Source organism: Macaca fascicularis, chromosome 1 (genome assembly GCF_037993035.2).
Source record: "Macaca fascicularis isolate 582-1 chromosome 1, T2T-MFA8v1.1".
Taxonomy (NCBI): Eukaryota; Metazoa; Chordata; class Mammalia; order Primates; family Cercopithecidae; genus Macaca; species Macaca fascicularis.
The window spans coordinates 186,516,968-186,539,691 of NC_088375.1; the positions used below are offsets into that span (position 1 = coordinate 186,516,968).

The window sequence follows — 22,724 nt, forward strand, 5'->3', positions numbered from 1 at the left end:
ATTTATGTAACCTATATTATCTATAGTTACTTTCATATATGAGACTTAAGAAATAATATATATGATATATTTCTTGAAATTACACTCTTCATAATTTTACTTTTGTTTGTTTCTTCAGCTCACCTCTCATCCTTCCTTCCCATCCTAATTACCATTCCAGTCACAGTAAACTGCTTGAAAATTTCTGAGTTCACCATCTTCTCTCCTGTGTCTTTCAAGGTGTTGCTTCCTCAGCCTGGAAAGACTACTCTGATCCCTTTCTTAACTAGGCTTAGCAGGTAATTTTATTTCAAGACTTCTCTTAGCCATTATCACCTTCCTAAAGCCTTCCCTAAATGCTTAATCTGAATTTATTGCCTTTTATTTGTGCTTCCACAGCTTCCCTCTTTTCCTTTTTAGGTACAAGTACAGCATTCAAAATAAACTAATCACAACCATTTTGTTCAGCACCCATTACATGAAATATGTACATCAGATTACATCTTGCTTTCCTTCATAATGACATGTGTCATGTTAGTACTTGCATACTACCAGGTGTGATCACTGAAGCTGAACAAAGAGTTCTATGCACAGGTTGAAGCAGTCAGTCCCCTGGAAATTTCCCTTGGACTGGAACATAAGATTCAGGCTGGCAGACTCAGATTCGCTGAGTCTGACAGCAGAGGAAGGGGCTTTGCTAGGCAGTTTGCCTGATCCCCACATGACTCTGGAACATCTAGCCCTAGCTACAAGAAAACTGCTGGAGCACTGTCGAAATTCATGTGACTCAACTGAGACTCATTCGTAGGGACAATAGAGAACTGATTTGGTGTCACCCGGCTCAAGTAGGTGAGTAGATTTAGTAAGATTTAGGGACATAGTTCTCATTTCATTGATGGTCTTCATTTTTATTCCTCTCTCTTCTTTGTGCCTTCTAGGGGGAACCCCATTCCACATTTCCAAGGACTTGACAGTCCTGTATTTGAAGACTAATGAGATTTGGGATTTCAGAAGGATGAGATAAATTGAAAATCTTTAGCCTTCTTCAGAAAAATGCAAATTTTCTTTGTGCATCAGTAGAAAATCACTTTGTAGCATTATGTTTTCCCAAATGTTGGTCTCAATTTCTCCATTTCTCCAATCTGTTTTGATAAGGACTAAAGAAATAGTATTCCTATGCATGTTATTCCTCAGTCACATAGTAGTGAGACTAGTCTCCCTTGCATAGTATTCTTTGTAACCAGAATAACTCATCTCTATTGTAGCTAGCTGAGAAGAACAAAATAGAGGAAAAGAGAAATACCTTATTATAGGATAGTTCAGATGAGTTTAAAAATATTAAATGTGCAAAACTGTTGGCTTTGGCTTTTGAAAGATGACAAAGATTCATAGAGAGTATTTTAACCAGTTATCTTTGAAAGATAAGGTGAATATATCAGAAACACATTGATTTTACTTAAAATAAAAGCACAACAGAAAAGGGATGAATTAGACATTGTTTCTATGATATCAGGAAAATCGGTGTGACCATACTGGGTTAAAGACATGCGTATCTTCATTTGTGATCTGACTCACTTTCCTGACAAGTTGAATGTGAATTGTATTAACTTTTATAATCCTTTGATGGCACATTTGCCTTTTTTGTTTAACATTTAAAAATATACAGAACATAAACTTACAAATTTTACCATTTTGAATATTTCATTCTGTAGCGTTCACATTGTTGTGCAACCATTACTACCATTAATCTCCAGAATTTTTCATTTTCCCAGTCTGAAATCCTGTACCTATTAAAAACTAACATCATCACTTGAACAGCTTCCAAAACCCATATGTAAAATGAGAAACATGTACCCAATCATATCAGGATTCTTATTTGAGAGATTAAAATCTGTGGGTTCTCTATAGCAATGTTTCAAAAGACTGCATTTTCTTTAACCGCTTCACACTTTTTATTCCCTATTTCCAATTTTCATATTGCACTTTTATTCTAATTTTGTTACAAATTACCTTTGGAGAAGTGTGGCACATAGATGTGGATAGACAAAGAAGATATCCAGCACAGTCCACCACCTCTGCCTCTTACCAAGAGTTTTGCCCCACTCTAGTCTTTTCCTTCAGTGAAAAGTTTATATTTTTACCAAAGGATAGCCCAATCCCATAAGCTACCATATCTTGATGGGTAATATTAATTTGACTGTATTTTCTGCCTGAAACCTAGACCATCACCACCAGTGTTATTCATGTTATCTCTGGCAAAACAAATAAAAAGCCATAGTTAATAAACAGAAAATACAGCTTTTGTAGACTCTGTTGGTCACAAAACTCTAAACTGGGTAATTGTAGGTGCCCTCTTCAGTCACTCATGCTGTGTTCTGTATGTCTCCATCAGCATCTCAGCTAGATGAGGTTCTTAACCTGATGGGATCCTTTTAATCTTTATTTCTTTGGGTCTTAGCCTTTGGTTGTCCTACCTTACTTGGATTGCTTCAGTTTATGTAGATCAGAACTATTGATCAAGGCACCTCTTTGCCCTCTGGAATAGTCTCTCCAGCTCTCCAATGACACACTTTTCTGACTCTTGGTTCAGTGATGTGGGAAGTGCAAAATGGCTAGAGGGCAGTCTCAGCTTCTAATTCATAACTGTATTCCATGGTGGAAACATTTTTCTGTGAGATCCTGGGACCTCCAGCCACACTGAGGTTGAAGATACAAGAAGGGAAGCAAAATTCTTCCAGCAGGTTATAAAACCATGTAGTGAGAGTATTACTTCTCATATCTATTCCTTGCTTTCCAGGTCTATGCATTCTGCCACAGGAAAAATGGCACAATTATTTAGCCACTAGTTTAAGGCATATCCCACATGTCCTACCTGCGCCTATTGGAGGCTCTATGAAGTCAGTTCTATCTGGGTTGTGGGAATGTGGTGAGACTAGGGAATGTCATGGTGTTAAGCCCATTGCTGTGCTTCATTTGCTGTAAAATGATTCTGTTTGTGAGAGACAATGTTGTATAGCAGGGGTCCCCACCCCCAGGCCATGGACTGTTTCTGATCCATGGCTTGTTAGGAATCGGGCAGATGGCAGGAAGTGAGTGGAGGGCCATCAAGTGAGCTCTATCTGTATTTATAGGTCCTTCCTATTGCTCACATTACCTCCTGAGCTCTGTCTCCTGTCAGATCAGCAGCAGCATTAGATTCTCATAGGAGTGCAAAACCTATTGTAAACTGTGGATGTGAGGGATCTAGTTGCATGCTCCTTATGAGAATCTCATGCCTGATGATCTGTCACTGTCTCCCACTGTCATGCCCAGATGGGACCATCTAGTTGCAGGAAAACCAGCTCAGGGCTCCTACTGATTCTGCATTATGGTGAGTTGTCTAATTATTTCATTATATATTACAATGTTTAATAGTAGAAATGAACTGCACAATAGATGTAATGCACTTGATACATCACCAAACTAATCCTCCCTTCTCCTAGTCCATGGAAAAATTGTTTTCCATGAAATCTGTCCTTGGTACCAAAAAGGTTGGGGACTGCTGGTGTATGGGATATCATGGGATGAAAGAGCGTTCTGTATGTGTATGAGTTGTTGTGCATGAAGAAGCGCTGCTGGTAGGGACATCAGATCCAATAACAGAGTAAGTATCTGTCCCTTCAAGATGAATGCCTGTCCCATTATAGATGTACCCATCTAACCTACTAGGTTCCTGAAAACTAAAAGTCTTCTGCTACATGTCTCATGGGTAGGAAGAAGATGAGGGACTTTGGAGCTGAAACTTAGACCTCTGCGTTTTTCAAACATATTCTCTATTGTACATTTCGAACTTTATATTTCCCCTTTTCCTTAAGTCCATCTTCTAGGGCAGTCTGAAGAAGGTAGAGGACTGCATAGTCTTTAAAATTACTATTTTTGCCATAGCAACCAAGTCACTTCGTTTTCTTCTCTGTACCTTACATCGCACTTGCAGTTAAACCTGTATCACAATTATTGGCGAATTGCATAAGTTTGGTGCCGTGGCATCCTACACATTGCCCATCCTATACATTAGCTGTGGCCTCCTTGAATACATAAGCAACCCAATTTCAGAATCATATTTGGAGAGTTTCTTTCTGGGAGACACTTTCAGTACCAGTTCCTGCATCAGTCATGGCTCTAATAAATACAAATCAGATGAAATGCTCATATTTTGGGGCATTCAAATAAAAGATCATTTACAAATGTGTGAACGAGGTGTACGGAAATCCTATTGCAATATCCTGGAGCTAAAATAAAAGGGTTGTGACCATCCCTAGGCTTGAGGGAGCAGAAGCAGGAAGCAGTAACTAAAACTTAAGGACGATGAGGACTTTTTTATTTTAATGGAAACTATGAGTTAGGATTTGAGTCTGGTTCCAAAGTCCTACTTTTTATCACTCTTAAACAATAAACTTCAATGTACTAAAAATGATGAGTAAACAAATACTTTACCATTCTTAATTTCCTTGTAGTACTCATACTTTATAGTATAGTGTCATTATGACCACTTTATATACAAAAATTCAATCAATTCCAATAATAAATGTAATGAGGAAAAATTATTATTCCTTACTTACAGCTGAATAAACAGAGTCACAGAGTGTGTTATAGTAACTTGCCTAAGCTGATACAACTGAATAGTAAAGACAGTACCATTTTAGGACCTCACTTTTATCCACTATGCATACTACCTCTTAGCCTCTTAGTAGTTCCCTAGCCTAGAGGATAAAGCTTAAATTCATTACCCTGGCATATGAAGCCCTTCACAGTGTGCTCTCTGCCTCACTCCTTAATCTTGCTAGACAAATATATTCCTCAATTTCCCTTGCTCAGTAAGGTTTCTGCATATTGAATCTGGTGTATGTCCTCATTCCCTTTATATTGTATGAGATACCACTTCATTCTTCAAAATGTAGACACCACCTCACTAGTAAAGTCTTCATTTTGTGAACCTTCTCCCTGCCATGATACTGCAGAGTGAATTGCTCTCCAAGGTTGCAAGAACTGCCCACGTTCATAGGATGGCACTTTTACATTATTGTTACTATCCAAGTGTCTGTTCACTTGCCTATGACCCTGGAATCTAGCAAATTTTTTTTTGTTGGGGATAAATAGATAACCATCACATTTGTCTGCTGAATCAAAAGCCAAAACATTACAGAACTGATGAAAAACCTTCACATTAGACTAAATATGCAATATTGTATTTTACCATTTGTTCTCCATGGCCATATACACTCATTCACCTGTCTCTAATTGTGAGTTCTTCAGAAGCAGAAAATTCTGAGGGATTGCCACAACTAAAGAAAAGAAAGTCATATTCTCTTATAAAGTGGTTACTTAATTCATTCCATGAGAATAATAGAGCTAAATTTGTCTTTAAATTTTTCTTTGAACCTAAATGTAGCTAACTGTGGCAGATGTTTAGGCTACTAAGGTTTTGGAGAACAGGACCTACTCCCTAGATCTGCTGCCACTTTCTCTGGAGAAGCAGGTCACCTGATGAAGTTTACAATACCAGAAGACAAATGACGTCTAGCCTGGGAGGAAGAAATCCTTTAATGAGAAAGACACCTCTGACTGGACTTGGTCATTATATTAAACATCTTAAAAGTGGAGTTACCAGATTTAGAAAATAAAAATTACATGATGCCCAAGAAGTATTTATACTAAAAAATTTACACTGCCTATCTGAAGTTCAAATCTAACTGGTAGTTCTACGTTTTTTCTGGTAACTCTATTTGAGAGTTAATTACTGCAGGAAGATGTGGAGATACGTGATTTCTGTGACATATTAATCCTGTTCTCACGGAACCTGCCTAATTTCTTATTACAGGTATAATGGAAACTGCAGGGCTATCTTTCTCCAGATACTTTGTTGTTATGAATCTCCTCCAGATGACAATACCAAGTTCAGGTATGACTCTCTCTTACCCTTGTGGATCTTGGCAATATGAAGTGTGCCAGAAAAAGCAAGGACCAAACAAAAGGAATAAATTCTTGAGCATTGTTCCTTAGGTTTAATACAGTTATGTAATGAGGACATGTACTGTAAGAATTGTCTTATGGTTAGGAAAAACTACTTCTAATCAGCAAGTCTTTTTCATGTACCCAGATTTGTGTTAGGTTCCAGGGAGAAAACAAACAAACAAACAAATGAAGAAGTCCTAATATTTGCCCTCAAGAACTCAATATTTGTATTGAGGAGACATGATTTACTTATATCTTATACAATGAAGAAGCTGCCCAAATTGTGGTCCATATTGGAATCCCTGTGAGTTATCTGTACAGTAAGATAAGCAAAGACACAATAGGCTGGTGGGACCTTGATAGATGATGAAAATTTGCAGTGGAAGGTGATCAATGCAAAGCAGATATAAATATAGTTTATTTAGAGACAAATACATTAAAACCCTGAACCAATAAGTGGCACACAAGATTTAAAATTTCTGGCAAAAGCTACTTGTTACATGGCACACATCTTACTGATGCATATTTGGGTAGTTTCCAGTCTTTGGCTAATAAAACAAAAGCTGCCACAAACATTATGCACATGTATTTTAAGCATATCTATGTGTAAGAATGTAGGAAATATTTCTAAGAACAGAACTATTTGTCAAGGCTATGTGCTGTTTTTATTATATTAAAAATATTATTCTGAAATACTTACCAATGTACCTGTCCACCAACAGCATATGTGAGTTTTTCAGGTGGATGTTACAGGTATCAGGATTTTTTATATTTTCCAAACTTACAGACGAAAAATAGAAACTCATAATGATAATATTTTACTTGTTTATTGAGTTAGGGTGGCCTTCCTTCCTCTCAAAAAATTGTATTCATTTTATCTAAACTGCCCACTTAATGGCCTTACTTCGCATTTCCTTTGCATTAAACTTGCACACATTACAATTCGCTTTTTGATCTGTCAACTTTTCCATGTATTTTTGACCAGTTTATAACTCAATGGACTTGTGAATTATATTTTGGATGTGCAGAATTTTTTGGTTTTGATTTTTGATTTTATTTTGTGAATTACAAAATTTCCCCCAAGTTTCCATTTATTTCGCTCTCCTTTTTCTCCTCATGGACTTTTAAAATTATTATAGACTTTATTTTCTATAGAAGTTTTAGGTTTACAGAAAAATTGTGCAAAACGTACATAGAGTTCCCACATAACCCCTCTGCCTCTTCTCTACCTGCCCCCCTCCCACAGTTTCCCCTTTTGTTAACCTCTTTCATTTGTGTGGTATATTTATTGAAATTAATGAACCAATATTGATAGATGATTATTAACTAAAGTCCAAGTTTACGTTAAACACTCTGTGTTGTACCTTTCTCTAAGATTTAACAAATTGTTGTAGAAATGAGCGATGGCGTTTGCATATTGGCCCTTTGTTGCTTGCTTCTTAAATCAGGCTGAGACTCATTAGCTCAAAAGCCCAGGATGCCAAACTGAAGTGTTTTCACATCCAGTTGTTGTAAATATATCCCGAACAGGCAGATTTTTTTTTTCTGCCATTTTATGTCTTCCTGCTTTGTACACCTTGGGAAACTGCACCCAACATCTGCCAGCTGTAGATAAGAAAAACCTTGTAGTTATATAAACTGCAGCCTGATGCTCTTCAGAGCCCTCTGACCCAGCAGCTTCCTACCATGCTGTGAAGTGATGTTATCTAGACACACAGCATCTCCCCTCCCATGCTTGGGAGTGCCTTTGTCCTCCTGCATTCTGGATGGTGGTCCCCTGTGCTTCTATAAGGCCTTATCCTGTAAGAACTGCTCTTTTTGCAACCCTGTCCAAGTGGTGTCCAAATAGAAGCTTTTGTGTGCTACTGCCACCTATGGTCTTATCTTTTTCCTTGATCAGCCTCTGGAATTCTCCAATTCATTATATAAATGTATTATGCTATGCATCCACCATTATAGTATCATACAATATAATTTCACTATCATAAAAATGTCCTGTGCTTCATCTGTTCATTCCTCCCTTCCCCTGAAACCTGGCCAATTACTGCTCTTTTTGCTCTCTATAGGTCTGACTCAGAATGTTGTACAGTTGGATTCATACAGTATGTGCCCTTTTCAGACTGACTTATTTCACTTAGTAATATGTATTTAATCTTCCCACGTATCTTTTAATAGCTTCATAACTCATTTATTTCTATCACTGAGTAATAGTTCATTGTATGGACTTACCATAGTTTGTTTATCCATTCTCTTACTGAAGCACATATTGACTGCTTCCAATTTTAACAAGTATTAGAAAAGGTTCTTTAAGCATTTGTATACAAGTTTTCGTTGGATGTGGTTTTCAACTTATTTGGGTTTACTTAGGATCACAATTTCTAGATTCTATAGTAATCTTATATTTAGCTTTGTAAGAAATTATCAAACTGTCTTCCAAAGTTCCTATACCATTTTGCACTCCCACCAGCAATAAATGAGGGTTCTTGTTCCTCACATCCTTGTTTGTATTTTGGATTTCAGCCATTCTTATAATAGGTTTAGGTTAGTATCTCATTGTTTCAATTTGCAATTCCTAAATTATGTATAATTTTGAGCATTTTGATATCTTAATTTGCCATCTATGTATCTTCTTTGATAAAGTATCTGTTCAGATATTTTGTCTAGTTTTTAATTGTGTTGTTTGTTTTTCTACTGTTAATTTTTACGTTCTGCACACAAGTCCTTCATAAGCTATGTCTTTTGCAATTTTTTTCAGTCTGTGGCTTGTCTTTTTCTTCTCTTAACAAAAGCTTTTGCAGAGCAGACATTTTTAATTTTAATGAATCAAAATTTGAAAATAATGAATTAATATGTGATCTGTTGTACCTTTTCTATACATTCTTGATCAGTTTGAAATTCAATTTACTGACTTATTTTTATGTTGTGCTTCTCAGCTGTTTCTTCTTCTCATAGTGTCCAAGTCTATGTTTGCTTAGTCAGAGTTTTCTAGACCACACATCAAGATTATAACAACTTTTTCTATTTATTTTATATTTTGAAACTAACCCATGCAAAATGATTTCTTATATAAAAATTGAGATTACAATCTGACATCATTTTTTTAAATACCTAGGTTTTTTTTTTATTTATTAAGTAATCAATCTTTCTTCAGATACCCCAGACGTTATCTTTGTCATAAACCAAATTCCTCTAAGGATTTGCATCTCCAAACTCTGTCCCATTGAACTTTCTTCTCATAGGTTAATTACAGAACTTTTTAAAAAAAGATAGTATTTATATAACTAATTTAAATATCTTGTAGAGATATTCTCTGCTCAGTGTTTTTTTAATATAATTTTTCTATAAAAAGTTTACAAACATATTTTCTTTTTTGAAGTATTTCAAAGGTATTTTTATTTTCATGATCTCAAATTGTTATATCAATTTATGTGTGCTGTATTGTTGATTTTAACATAAAATGTTCTAATATTTCCCATTATGCCTTTGAAAGTTTTTCTTTCTTTTTCTTTATTTTCTCTAAGATTGTTGCAAACCTGAAAATTTGATAAAATATGTATTATACAACCTTAAGAATATATCAATTATATGTCTAGTTAGATATAAAAACTGGTATGGAATAACAATGAAATGATTTTACCTTGCATTATTATTATTATTTTAAAATAGATATAAAGGTAAATGTGACAATTAGCTTTTAATCACTCTATATGTGATATTTTGCCTGTTACATATGCATTTAAAACACTCAAAATAATCAATGTTTTAAATATGTAATTGGAGTTTAATTGATTAAGGCACTAAAATTTGCAGAGTCTGCAAAATATCTCAAGCACTGATCCTAGGAGCAGTGTAGGGAGGGTCAGAATGTTGTAGCTTCCAGCTGCATGACTCTTTAACCTTAATTTCTAATCTTGTGACTAATGTTAGTCCTACAGAGGCAATCTAGTCCCCAGGCAAGAAGGAGACCTGCTTTGAGAAAGGACTGTTATCATCTTACTTTTAAACTATAAACTATAAAGAAGTTTCTCCCAAAGTTAGCTCAGCCTACGTCCAGGAATAAACAAGAACCACTTGGGGGTTAGAAGAAAGATGGAGGCAGTTATGTTAGATGTCTTTCACTGACTCAGGCATAATTCTGCAAAAACAGTTTCACTTTCCTCAATGAGTGGGGCAAGGGACCAAAATGGAGAGTCTGAAATGTCCCCTCTTCCCACACCTTATTGTAGTCAGGGACTAAATATCAACTTTGAGAATTTCTGAGCCTCAAAGAATATCTGTTACAGCCAAGTGGCATCACAAGCAGAAAACAACAAATGAAACATCCTAACCTGTGGACATTTGCAGGGGCAGGTGGTGATAGTTTAAAACATCTTGCTGGTAAAATCCAAGAAAATAGAGAGATGCAATGTGTTAAGCACAGTACTTCCATAATAAGAGATTGCGAAGAATAAGAGAGGTCAAATTAAACATAGAATGTGTGAGAATTTTCCAGAATTTAAGAAAGACAAGAATCATCCAATTCAAGAAGCAGTATGAAAGAGCCAGAAAAAGACAAATGCATTCATACATGGATTCATTATAGTTAAAATGGAGTAAATTTTAAGAACTGCCTGAAAGTATGTTTAGAGTAAATGAAATAATAGAATGAAGAGGAGCAATTATTATATTGGTGGTAGTAATTTTTTTTTTATTTTAAAAGAAATGAAAACCATACAGCAACAATGGAAACCATTTTTCATATATATATATATATATTTTTTGGAGACAGAGTCTCACTCTGTCGCCCAGGCTGGAGTGCCATGGCGAGATCTCGGCTCACTGAAACTTCTGCCTCCTGAGTTCAAGCGATTCTCCTGCCTCAGCCTCCTGAGTAGCTGGGATTAAAGGCCTGTGCCACCAAGCCCAGCTAATTTTTGTATTTTTTAGTAGAGCTGGGTTTCACCATGTTGGTCATGCTGGTCTTGAACTCCTGACCTCTTGATCCGCCTGCCTCGGCCTCCCAAAGTGCTGGGATTACAGGTGTGAGCCACTGCCTTTGGCCCATATTCCTTAAAGGAAATAATTTCATGAATTTCCATTCAAACAAAGTGCAAAGTAAAGGTGTTTTCAAGGAAAAGGGAAAACAAAAGAATTTACTCTCAGTAAGATGTGTGTGTGTGGGGTGTGTGTGTGGGTGTGTCTATATGTGTGTGTGATATAATAATTCAAATGAAAATTTTGTCTCAGTCCATGCCTCACCCTTTGGTTGCTGTCTGCCTTCCCAGAGCAATTTACAGTGAATAGCTTAGAGAGGCCAGTCTTGGCTGCACTGGGTGGGAATGTTGAGCTCAGTTGCCAGCTGTCTCCACCACAAAGTGCAGAACACATGGAGATACGCTGGTTCCGGAGTCACTACACACGACCTGTTTACCTGTATAAGGAGGGTAAAGACCTGTATGGAGAAACTATCTCCAAGTATGTGGAGCGGACAAAGCTCCTGAAGGAAGCCATTGGAGAAGGTAAAGTGACCCTCAGGATCCTTAATGTCAGTGCTGATGATGACGGGCAGTACCACTGCTTCTTCAAAGATGGAGATGTCTATGAAGAGGCCATCGCAGAAGTGAAGGTCACAGGTAAGGATGGATCCCTGTGAGTTTTCTATGCATCCAAGATTCTCAACCTGTATGAGGCTGAGTATTAGGAAAATTCTCACTATTTCTATTTTTCTCTTATATGGTCTGGTTAACAAGGTCAAATTCATGAGTTTAGTGTTTGAATTAGAAGGAGTGGAGGATCAAGAATGAGAATTATGCCTGTGCAGACATCAAAACTATCAGTAAATACTGTCTGCTTTTTTACGTCTACATATATTGTTAGACTGCTAAAAAATTAACAGAATCCTTTTAAAATTCGTTATAATTCTTCTAGCTATTTCTGGCAACACTTTAGTAAAACCTGACTTTTGAAAGTACCTGAATCTTTACAATAGACTCCTTAATGGTAATTCTTATTCTGATTTCTCCCTGAATCAATTCACTGATTACCTAGTTACAGATTCACTTTTCTAAATGTGTTTCAAAAAGGCTTCACCCACTATCTTCAAAGTTCTACAATATATATACTATATAGATGTTATTTGCAAATACAAAGCATTTAAGCAAATCACCTCACACTTGAAGTATTCTGAATGACAGAGAAATGGAGAAGAGATGGAGGACTTGAAGCAAACCAAGGGCTTCACAAATGTGAGGACACATGTGGAGGGATACAGGGCAGTCACATTTAACATCTTTACTGGATATTATGTGACACTCAATTCTATAGTCTACAGTTGAGCTATCCAATATGATATATATTAGCCACATGTGGCCATTTAAATTCATATGAAAATTAAATAAAATTAAGCATTCAGTTTTTCAGTCTCAATGGCCACATTTCAGGTGTTTAGTCATCTCATGTGGCAAGCAGCTACTGTATTAGAGGGCACACATATTTCCATCATTGCAGAAAATTTTATTAGACAGAGCTACTCTAGAGTCACGGTTTAAATCTCTGTTCATTCTTTCTTTGCCCACATATTAGGCAAGACTTATGTCCCAGGTAAATCCTGAAAATTTCTTTTTTCTTATCTATTTTCTCTAAAGCCTTATCTATTTTCTCTAAAGTGGTATGTATCATATTTTGAAAACACTAATGTATTACGTATTTTTAAGTAAAACATATTGCATGTAAAAATATCTATTGTATGCAAAATACGTGAAAGTTAAAGTTTTAATTAAAGTTGCAAATATGCATTTATAATGTTGTTTGTTATTTGTAATTTGTTATGGTGGCTCAGAAGTGGCTAATGGTGAAGATAAAAGAAAAAACATTGAGCCATAAATTCTATGAGGACTGAGATCTTGATTTTTTTGTATATCATAATCCAAGGACCTAGTCGAGTTATGTGAATTTAGTTAATAGCCCACATTTTGAGTGAAAGAATAAATGAAAAAACAGGCATTTTCTCACCTCACTTACTTTGGACTATGTTGTTAATAGGTTTATCACAACACTTCAGTATGGCTTATCCCTGTTCCTTTTTGAATGGCTTGTCATGACAATCAGCCCCATAGAGTTTAGCTATCAATATCTAGGGACACAGGGATGAAAGGGGGCAGGAAGTCTTTTCCCCTCTGTTCTCTGTTTTCTTCTCTTCCCCTAAATATAGTTTCTCCCTTTTTGTTTTCCAACCAGCTACAAGTTTAGAAATACAAATTCTTATTCATCCTCCGAATACCAAAGGTCTTTTAGTGGAGTGTAATTCAGAAGGTTGGTTCCCACAGCCTCAAATGGAATGGAGAGACAGCAGAGGAGAGATCATTCCACCTTCATCAAAATCCCATTCACAGGATGGAAACAAATTGTTCAACATGAAGATGAGCCTTCTTCTTAGAGATAGCTCCCATGGCAACATAACTTGCTACCTTCGAAATCCTATAACTGGTCAAGAGGAAAGGACAAGCATTGTCTTATCAGGTGCGATCTGAGTGTTTGTTCTTGAAATGATGGCCATTGCCATAAAATGTGTAAGTTAAAGAGGAAAAAATCATATGCATACTTTCTTCCCTTGGTTTCCAATTACTTTCTCTTGGTTTTATTAATTGTCTTCTTGCTTGTTTTCTTTCATATTCTTTTTGTTACAGTCTTTTTCTTTTCACTCTGTCTTCTTGCTATTCAGGTTCCCAGTACATAGTTTTTGTTTTGTTTTTTAACTTCTATTTTAAGTTTAGGGGTACATGTTGAGGTTTGTTATATAGGTAAACTTATGCCATGGAGGTTTGTCATACAGATTATTTTGTCACCCAAGTATTAAGCCTAGTGCCCATTAATTATTTTTCTTGTTCTCTCGCTCTTCCGACCCTCCACTCTCCAACAGGCCCCAGTGTGTGTTGTTCCCCTCTACGTGTCCCTGTGTTCTTATCATTTAGCTCCCACTCATAAGTGAGAACATGTAATATTTGGTTTTCTGTTTCCCAGATTTAGTTTTTTGAGCCTTTCCTCTGATGTGAGTTCATTCTGTCTCAAGACTTTGAATACCATCAATGTGACTGTGGCTCCTCCAATAGTATCTCCTGCCTAGACCTCTCTCCAAACTCTGTTTTCATCTTCAAACTCAACATCTCAACAGAGAAGTCTAATAAATATCCTGAACCAAACACATCATAAAATTAACTCCTGATTACCTGCCAATTTGCTTAATTAATGTCTTTCCAGTCACACTTTTTGTTTTTTTGAGACAGAGTCTCGCTCTGTCACCCAGGCTGGAGTGCAATGGCACGATCTCGGCTCACTGCAACCTCAACTTCCGGGGTTCAAGTGATTCTCCTGCCTCAGCCTCCTGAGTAGCTGGGATTACAGGTGTGTGCCACCACGCCTGGCTCATTTTTGTATTTTTATTAGAGGTGGGGTTTCACCATTTTGATCAGGCTGGTCTCCAACTCCTGACCTCGTGATCAGCCCCCCTCAGCCTCCCAAAGTGCAGGGATTACAGGTATGAGCCACCATGCCTGACCAGACCAATCACACCTTATATTTTCAGTTTCTCAGAACAAAATTATTGAATTCATCCTTGACACTAATTTTTCTCTCATATTCTGCATCACATCTAATAAGAAATATTGTTAGCTCTACCTTTAAAATATATCCAGCATCTCATCACTTCTCACCAACTTACTACTGCTATCCAAGTCTGAGACACCATCACCCATGGTCTGAACTTTGGTAATAGCATCCTAAATGTCCTCTTATTTCTACTCTTGTCTACTATGGTACATCCTCATCATATAAATAGGAACCCTCTGTTCAAGACCCTGCAATTTCTCCCCTTCGTTTTTCACAGTAAAATGCCCTTCAATGTCCTGCATTATCTCTGCGCCCATTACCTATCTGACCTCATATCCTAACACCCTCCTTTGTCCATTCTACTCTAGTCACACAGACCTCCTTTCTGTTCCCAAACCTGCCAGACATGCTCCTGCCTTGGAGGCTTAGCTCTAGTTGGTCCCTCTTCCTAGAATGCTTTAACTTCCCCTATGTCCTTCCAGTCTCTGCTCAACTTAACTTCCCTAATAAAGAGTAATTTGACAAACCAGCTTGAAAAAAATGCCACCTGCCCCCAAATTACTTGATTCTTTCTCTCCTTACCTTACTTAATTTTTCTTTTTTCCATATTATTTTCACCATTTAGCCCAGCATACAACTAATTTATTATGTTTATTGTCACTTATCTGTCTCCCTCTAAAACCTGAAAATAGAAATCTTTGTTGGTTTTATACACTGATACACTCCAAGTGCTTCAAATATTGCACAGCACATAGCAGGAATGCAATAAATAATTGATACTTAAATGACTGAAATACAGTGTCTTGTAAACTGTCAAGTAAATATGAATGTGCTAGTGTTTGTGTATGTCTATGAAATTAATGTGAGAGCCACATGCTGAGAGGGATATTATCACTTACAGGAATGACCCCCCTAACAATTTTAGCAATTTACTACATTCAAACATTTTTGCATTTATTTTCTCGTTTGATTTTCCAGAAAAAAAGCTTCATATTATGGTTGTGTCAGAAACAGCAATACAAACAGTTACAGGGGATAAAGGAGGACTAAACTACATATCTTCCTTCCCCCCAGGTCATAGCAGGATATATATGAATAAAACAAAGAAAGGAAAAGTAAGGGCCAGGGGAAGTCCTGCTGATTTATTTACAACTTCAGTGAAAAATGTTTTTTAAAAGTATATGCACTTTAAAAATGATGATTTAAAAGAATTATAATGAGCACAAACTTTGAACATGAGTTACAGTCCTGGGAATAGAGACATCTCAGGGAAATTTTATCTCTATTCATTAAATGTCAGAAAGCACGGAAGAGGCCAGGCACCATGGCTCGTGCCTGTAATCCCAGCACTTTGAAAGGTCTGGCGGGTAGGATACCTTGAGCTCAGGAGTTTGAAACCAGCCTAGGCAACATAGCAAGACTTTGTCTCTACGAGAAATTAAAAAGTAAAAAATTAGTTGGGCATGATGGCATGTGCCTGTAGTCTCAGATACTCAGGAGGCTGATGTGAGAGGATCATTTGAGCCAGGGAAGTTGAGGATGCAATGAGCAGTGATTGCAACACTGCGATCCAGCTTTGGCGATATAGTGAGATTCTGTCACAAACAAACAAAAAACATGAAACAGCAGCCTTCACTCACCTTTGCTCCATCTTCAAACTAACTCACATTCAGCTCTGCCCTACTCCAGATCCTATCCCATTTTTCACGTGTTCAATTATAATTCCCAAATTGGACTTGGTTTATATTCAAAGGTGATAGGTATTAAATAGAAACATGCTTTGGATGAATCATCATTTCTAGTTTGGTGGGTTTAAGTTTTCTAAGTGGTAAGATTTGTGACTCCCTATTTCAGATAAACTATTTTCATGGGATTCTGTCTGGATACTGATTCTGGTTGCAATCTTGGCTGTTCTGCTATTCTTCATTATGATGCCCAGTGTTGAGCTACAGCAAAGAGAGCAACGTAAGTTGGCTTAAAGGATGAGAGATGCTAATGGGGGTGGGGAAGCTAAAGCTGCATGACCCATAATTCTCAGGTCTGTCTGTCTCAGGAAGTTTTGAACTCTGGGATGTATGTTATACATATGCTCTCCACCCATTCCTTGATCCTATGTACTGTTCTCTTTTGCTGCTGGAGCTGTTGACAATGCTGTTATCTGAAAGTGTGATATTTTTGTATCTCAACCAAGTTGAAACCTATTTTCCTTATGGTGACAGATTTTCAAACAGCCTAGGAAAGCTTTTTTTGCATTTAACACGTAACAACATTTACACATATTTCTCACTTGAATTCTTAAGGAGGCCAATGACCCTTCAGGGCATAAAATAAAGTTTTAACTGCACAGCATCAGGAAAATATACCACATAGGGAGAGTTACACTAGCTGCAACACCAGGTGGTTTACTTTTCCTGAAACAAGATGCTTTCATTCATTGTCAACTACGGTGTTGGGGGCAGGGATTGGGGGAACTTGCACGATAAGCAAGAAAATTTAAGAGACAAAAAAATAACTGTTCATGATTTGGGGTTATGCTCAATTTAAGAAGCTTCAGACTCACAGATCTCTTCTGGCAGAGCTCTGTGTTTGAAGAGTAGTCTCCTGTGGTCTCCTCCTGCTTTTCACCAGGTCCCCAGTCCTCCTCCCACCACAGTTCTGCTGTCAGTGAAGGATTTGGGTCTTGGTCCTGCTGCACGTCTCTCCGCTTCTTGGATTTTCCCTTTACATTTCCAGCTGCTCTTCTGGCCTGAACTCTGTTATCTGACCCTCAGAACTGCCATTTTCCACCACTGTGGTTGGGGAAGACACCACTCCACCAGAAAGCCACCAGTCCCCAACGTTCACCCCTGCTAGCTGCTGTTCTGCAAAATAAACTGTATTGTAGCTTCTATTGGCTTATTTACACTATCCAAGGTTTTAGAGATTTGTGTTTTCTAATGTTCCTACTTCAATACATCTTTTAATGCTTGTCCTTATTTAATACTTACCTGCTTCTGTGTATCTTACAGTTTGTTGAACATTCTAAGGTCACATGTGTAACAACTGACATTTCCCAGATAGCTCTTCAGAGATTAGTAGTCAGGAGCGTCTCTAAATTGACCTTTGCCAAACTGAGTGTGCCCAGTTATTCAACTGTTTCTCATGGGCATAATTTGAGTTTCTGAAAATCTCTTCAACTTTATTTAAAAGGTGTTGGTGAATCAGTTGGAATAAATCATTTTTAAGGATGCAGAATTAGTTTTATAATAGCAATTATTACATAATCATTAGAGGCTAACATTTGTTGTATTTTTACTACTGAAAAACTCCACACCAACAGATACACAGAAATTAGTGCATTTAACTTCCATAATACACTTTGAATTAAATTTTATTATGCCTCTAATTTCTACATTATGAAAATAAACACACCAAAGTTAACTATTGCACCTAAAATCACACAGCTTGTAATTGTAGGAAACAAGATCGATTATAAGCCACATGGACACTGTATTCCATATTTTAACCACTAAGTTCCAGTGTGCCTATAACACTCCAGTGGTGGAATGGCATCACCTGTGGTAGTAAGCACCACATCATAGACTATTTTATGGACAGACTAGATAGCCAAGTGATGTTGCTGTTACATGTGCTAAAGAAGATTTTTAATATTATTTTGTTGAAAACACTTTTACTCATGAGATTCGTATATCCAAAGCTCATATGATCTTTTAGGCAATTCACAGGTCTCCAGAACTATTGGACTCCCAGCCTCTTTCAAGCCCAGGTGAAATGATAACAATCGGAGCGTAACTCCATCTAGTGCTCTAATGAAGCCCATTGATTGACGGACTAGATGGAGAGAAAGAAGGATTTGTTTTCCTCCAGACCTGTTGAGCCTCAACCCAAACCTGTCCCATCCTAGAAACAGCCGTTCTTCTTGTCTCTGTCACCCACAGCTCTCTGATCTTTAGACCTAAGCCTTAGCCCAAATCTAAATGAATTCAGGGGGGTGGCATCAAAACATACCTCTTGATTTCTTGACACATTGTGCCCCAATATAAAGTGCCTCCACACCAATAACTAATAATTACAATATCTCTTCTTCTTCAGGTAGGTGCTGTGACTGGAATTCTCCCTGCCTGATAGGCATTGGGATAGTTTTCTCTTCAATGTGTGTAATCATTGGACTCACTATCACTTTGCATCACAGAAACAGAGGTACGTGGATTAAAAGGATGGGAACTTGCTGAAAGTATCTCCTTTTCTAAATGCCCATTCTCTGGCAAGATATTTAGCCAAAGAGCAATGATACTTGTTTGAACTACTGGAACACTACATACTTGGACCTCATGTCCTGGGATTTGGAATCCAGCCTCCTAAAGTTTGTGAGCTTAATGCTACAAACTCCTGATACTTCTGCTCCTAGGAAAAGAAAATATTTCTTTTAGTTGATAGCTTTATTTTTGTCATATATCGGACATCACATGATCAAATAAATTATGCTGATTTTTACCATACTTTTAGTCCAGAAGGGATAATAATTCAGTATATCATAAATATTTTAGGTCACAGGTATTTTTTCAGATATCCAATATAAATCAAAAGACACTCTTCTCAAAATTAGTCACATGTTGACACACAGTTTGCTAAATTTCATGGTCTGCATTGACACCTGAAACCGATTCTTTTCCTTTTTGGTAAAATGGAAACGGTAGTTTTGAAAATGTTGTGATAGCTGAACTCAACATCGTTGACATGTGCCCTCAGCTTTATCTTTGAAGTCCCTATGGAAATGACATATGCAAGGCAATAATCAGTCAGTCATTCTTCTTCATAAGCTGGAGCTATAGCCAAAAATCACAAGTTATAAAGTAGAGCTGGACTCTTCAGAGGATTTTTTTCAATAATTTTCTCCTGTGAAATGAAGACACAAATGACCTTAAACCAAATTAAAGTTAAAGTGTTTTTTGTATTTTACTCCAAAAATGTCCATACCTCAGCCAGTGAATAATAACTGTAGACTAAATAGCACATCCACTTTTACCAGAAGAAAAGGAGCAAAGTGATTTGATATTAGTTAATATATATTACATGCTTATTACGTGTGCTAAGAATTTTATACAGATTAGTATATTCAATCTTTAGTGAAAGAGATGTTACAGGTGACAAATTCTGGTACAGAAGGAAGCTAAATATCTTATCCAAGATGACCTAGCTAAATAATGGCAGAGCCAGGATCCCAACTCAGGCACTTACATGCCTTCACCATGTGTTTCAAAAATATTAGTATACTGTTTTAAGGGAAAACAGAAAGGAAAAAATATTGTAAATGCATCATGAAATTGAGAGGTAATGTATTCTAGATTCAAGTCATTGTCAATATATGTTTTAAAGATATTTTCTTCCACTCTGTGGGATACATTCTCCCACAAAGTATTTTCAAAAACAGAAAATTTTATTATTTATTTTGGTAAAATCTACATAACATAAAATGTACTGTTTTAACCATTTTAAGTGTACCGTTTGGACGCATTGAGTACATTCACGTTGTGCACCCATCACCACAATTCATCTGAGCTTTTTCATCTTCCCAAACTGAAATTCTGTACACATCAAACAGTAATTCCCTATTTGCCCCTCTGTCAAAGCCCTGGCAACCCACATTCTACTTTTGGTCTCTATGATTTTCAGTACTCAAAGTTCCTCATATAAGTGGAATTATAGAAATATTTGTCTTTTTATAACAGACTTGTTTCACTTAGCATAGTGTCCTCAATGCTCATCCATACTATAGCACATTGAAGAATTCCATTCCTTTTTAGACTAATATTCCATTTTATGAATATAGCACATTTTGCTTCTCCATTCATCCATCAATTGGCATTTGTGTTGCTTCCATATCTTAGCTATTGTGTATAATCTTACTATAAATAGGAATGTACAAATATCTCCTCAAGCCCTTCCTTTTAATTCCTTTTGGGTATATACCCAAAGTGGAACAGATGGATCATATGGTAATCCTATTTTTATTTTTTTGAGGAACCACCATATGGTTTTCCCCAGTGACTGTACCCTTTTACATTCCTACTAAAAGTGCATGAGGGTTTTAATTTTGTTACATATTTGCCAGCACTTGCATGTATGTATGTATGTGTATATATATTATATTGTATAGAGATAATCTATTTATGAGATATATATACACACATACATTATCCAAATACTTCCATTTGTATATATACTATACATATATATGTATATATACACACACACACATATACACACACACATTATATTGTGTGTGTACATTGTGTGTGTATATATAAACATACACTACATTGTTATTAATCCTACTCTGCAGTTGAGCAATAGAACTTACACCTTTTGTTTAATGGTATGTGCATGCCCATTAAGCTATCTCTCTTAATTCCCCCTCATATCCCCTCATCCCAGCCTCTAGTATCTATCATTCTTCTTTCTATGTTTATGAGTAAGCTTTTTCAGCTCCCACGTATGAGGGAGAACATGCAATATTTGTCTTTCTCTGCCTGAGTTATTTCACTTAACATAATAACCTCCCGTTCCATATAACTTTCTGCAAATGACATGATTTTCTTCTTAATTGGCAAATGCTATTCCATTGTGTGTATGTACCACATTTTCTTTATCCATTCATCCACTGATGAACACTTAGGTTGATTGTGTATCTTTGCTATTGTGAATTGTGATGCAATAAATATACAAGAGTAGGTATTCCTGTGATATACTGATTTCTATGCTTTTGTATAGATACCAAGTAGTGAGGTTGATGAATTTATTTTTAGTTTTTTGAAAAATCTCCATACTGTTTTCTACAATGGTTCTACTACTTTACATTCCCACCAACAGAGTATGAGTTCTGTTTTCTCCACGTCCTTATCATCAACTGTTATTTATTTTATTTTACTTTTTAATAGTAGTCATTTTAAATTGTGTAAGATGATATCTTATTGTGGTTTTTATTTGCATTTTCTTGATGATTAGTGATGTTGAGCATTACTGATGAATGACAAATAAATGGAAAGACATCTCATTCTCATGGACTAGAAGAATTAATCCTGTAAAAATGATCATGCTGCCCAAAGCAATGTATGAATTTGGTGCAATTCCTATCAAAATACCATTAACGTTTTTCACAAAAATGGAAGAAATAATTCTAAAATTTGCATGAAACTAAAAAAGAGCCAGCATAGCTAAAGCAATTGTGAGCAAAACAAACAAAACTGGAGGTATCACACTGCCTGACTTGAAAATGTATTACAAGAGTATAATAATGAAAACAGCATGGTATTGGAATAAAAATATACACATTGACCAATGGAACAGAATAGAAAAACTCAGAAGGGAGTCTACTTATGTACAGACAACTGATTTTTGACAAAAGCACTAAGAATATACACTGGCAAAAGGACACTCTCTTAAAAACCAAATAGCAATATGCAGAAGAATGAAACTGGACCATTATCTCTTAACATGTTCACAAATCAACTGAAGGTGAAATTAAAGACATAAATGTAAGGCCTTAAATTATAAAAATTCTGAAAGAAAACACAGGGGAAATACTTGACAACAATAGTCTAAGCAAATATTTTATGACTTTGACCTCAAAAGCACAGACAACTAAAATAGAAATAGGCAAATGGGAATATATTAAACTAAAAATCTCCCATGCCACAAAATAAATAATCAGCAGAAGAAAGAACCTGTTAAGTGGGAGAAAATATTTGCCAACTATTCATCCAACAAGAGACTAATCCAGGATATACAAGAAACTGAAGCAACACATCAATTTTATTATTATTATTTCACTAAAAGGTGGGAAAAGTCATGGCTAGACAATTCTCTTTTCTTTCCCCCAGGTTAAATTTTATGTTAGATTTGGGAGTACATGTAAAGGTTTCTTACATGAATAAACACGTATCACAGGGGTTTACTGTACATATATCATCATCCAGATATTAATGCCAGTACCTAATATCTTTTCTGCTCCTCTTCCTCCTCCCACCCTCCACACTCAAGTAGACCCCAGTATCTGTTGTTTTCTTCTTTGTGTTCATAAGTTCTTATCACATAGCTCCCAATTTATAAACAAAAACATGTGGTATTTGATTTTCTGTTCTTCCATTAGTTTACTAAGGATAATGGCCTCA

General features: G+C 36.4%; 1 protein-coding gene across 2 annotated transcripts in view; it reads left to right on the plus strand.

The window, feature by feature from the left end:
- The first annotated feature begins 771 nt into the window (after positions 1 to 771).
- The window catches only part of LOC123568732 (selection and upkeep of intraepithelial T-cells protein 1-like), a 192,097-nt gene continuing 170,144 nt past the window's right edge, over positions 772 to 22,724 (plus strand). The window contains exons 1-7 of one of the 2 annotated variants that reach the window (XM_065522988.1): positions 772 to 828; positions 3,292 to 3,349; positions 5,837 to 5,917; positions 11,235 to 11,582; positions 13,186 to 13,467; positions 16,408 to 16,522; positions 18,650 to 18,753. In XM_065522988.1, the coding sequence (XP_065379060.1) occupies positions 3,292 to 3,349; positions 5,837 to 5,917; positions 11,235 to 11,582; positions 13,186 to 13,467; positions 16,408 to 16,522; positions 18,650 to 18,753 (988 nt within the window). In that variant the 5' untranslated portion in view covers positions 772 to 828. Of the gene's footprint in view, positions 829 to 3,291; positions 3,350 to 5,836; positions 5,918 to 9,505; positions 11,583 to 13,185; positions 13,468 to 16,407; positions 16,523 to 18,645; positions 18,754 to 22,724 lie in introns of those variants that run through there. The other variant, XM_074007362.1, reaches the window with a different exon arrangement.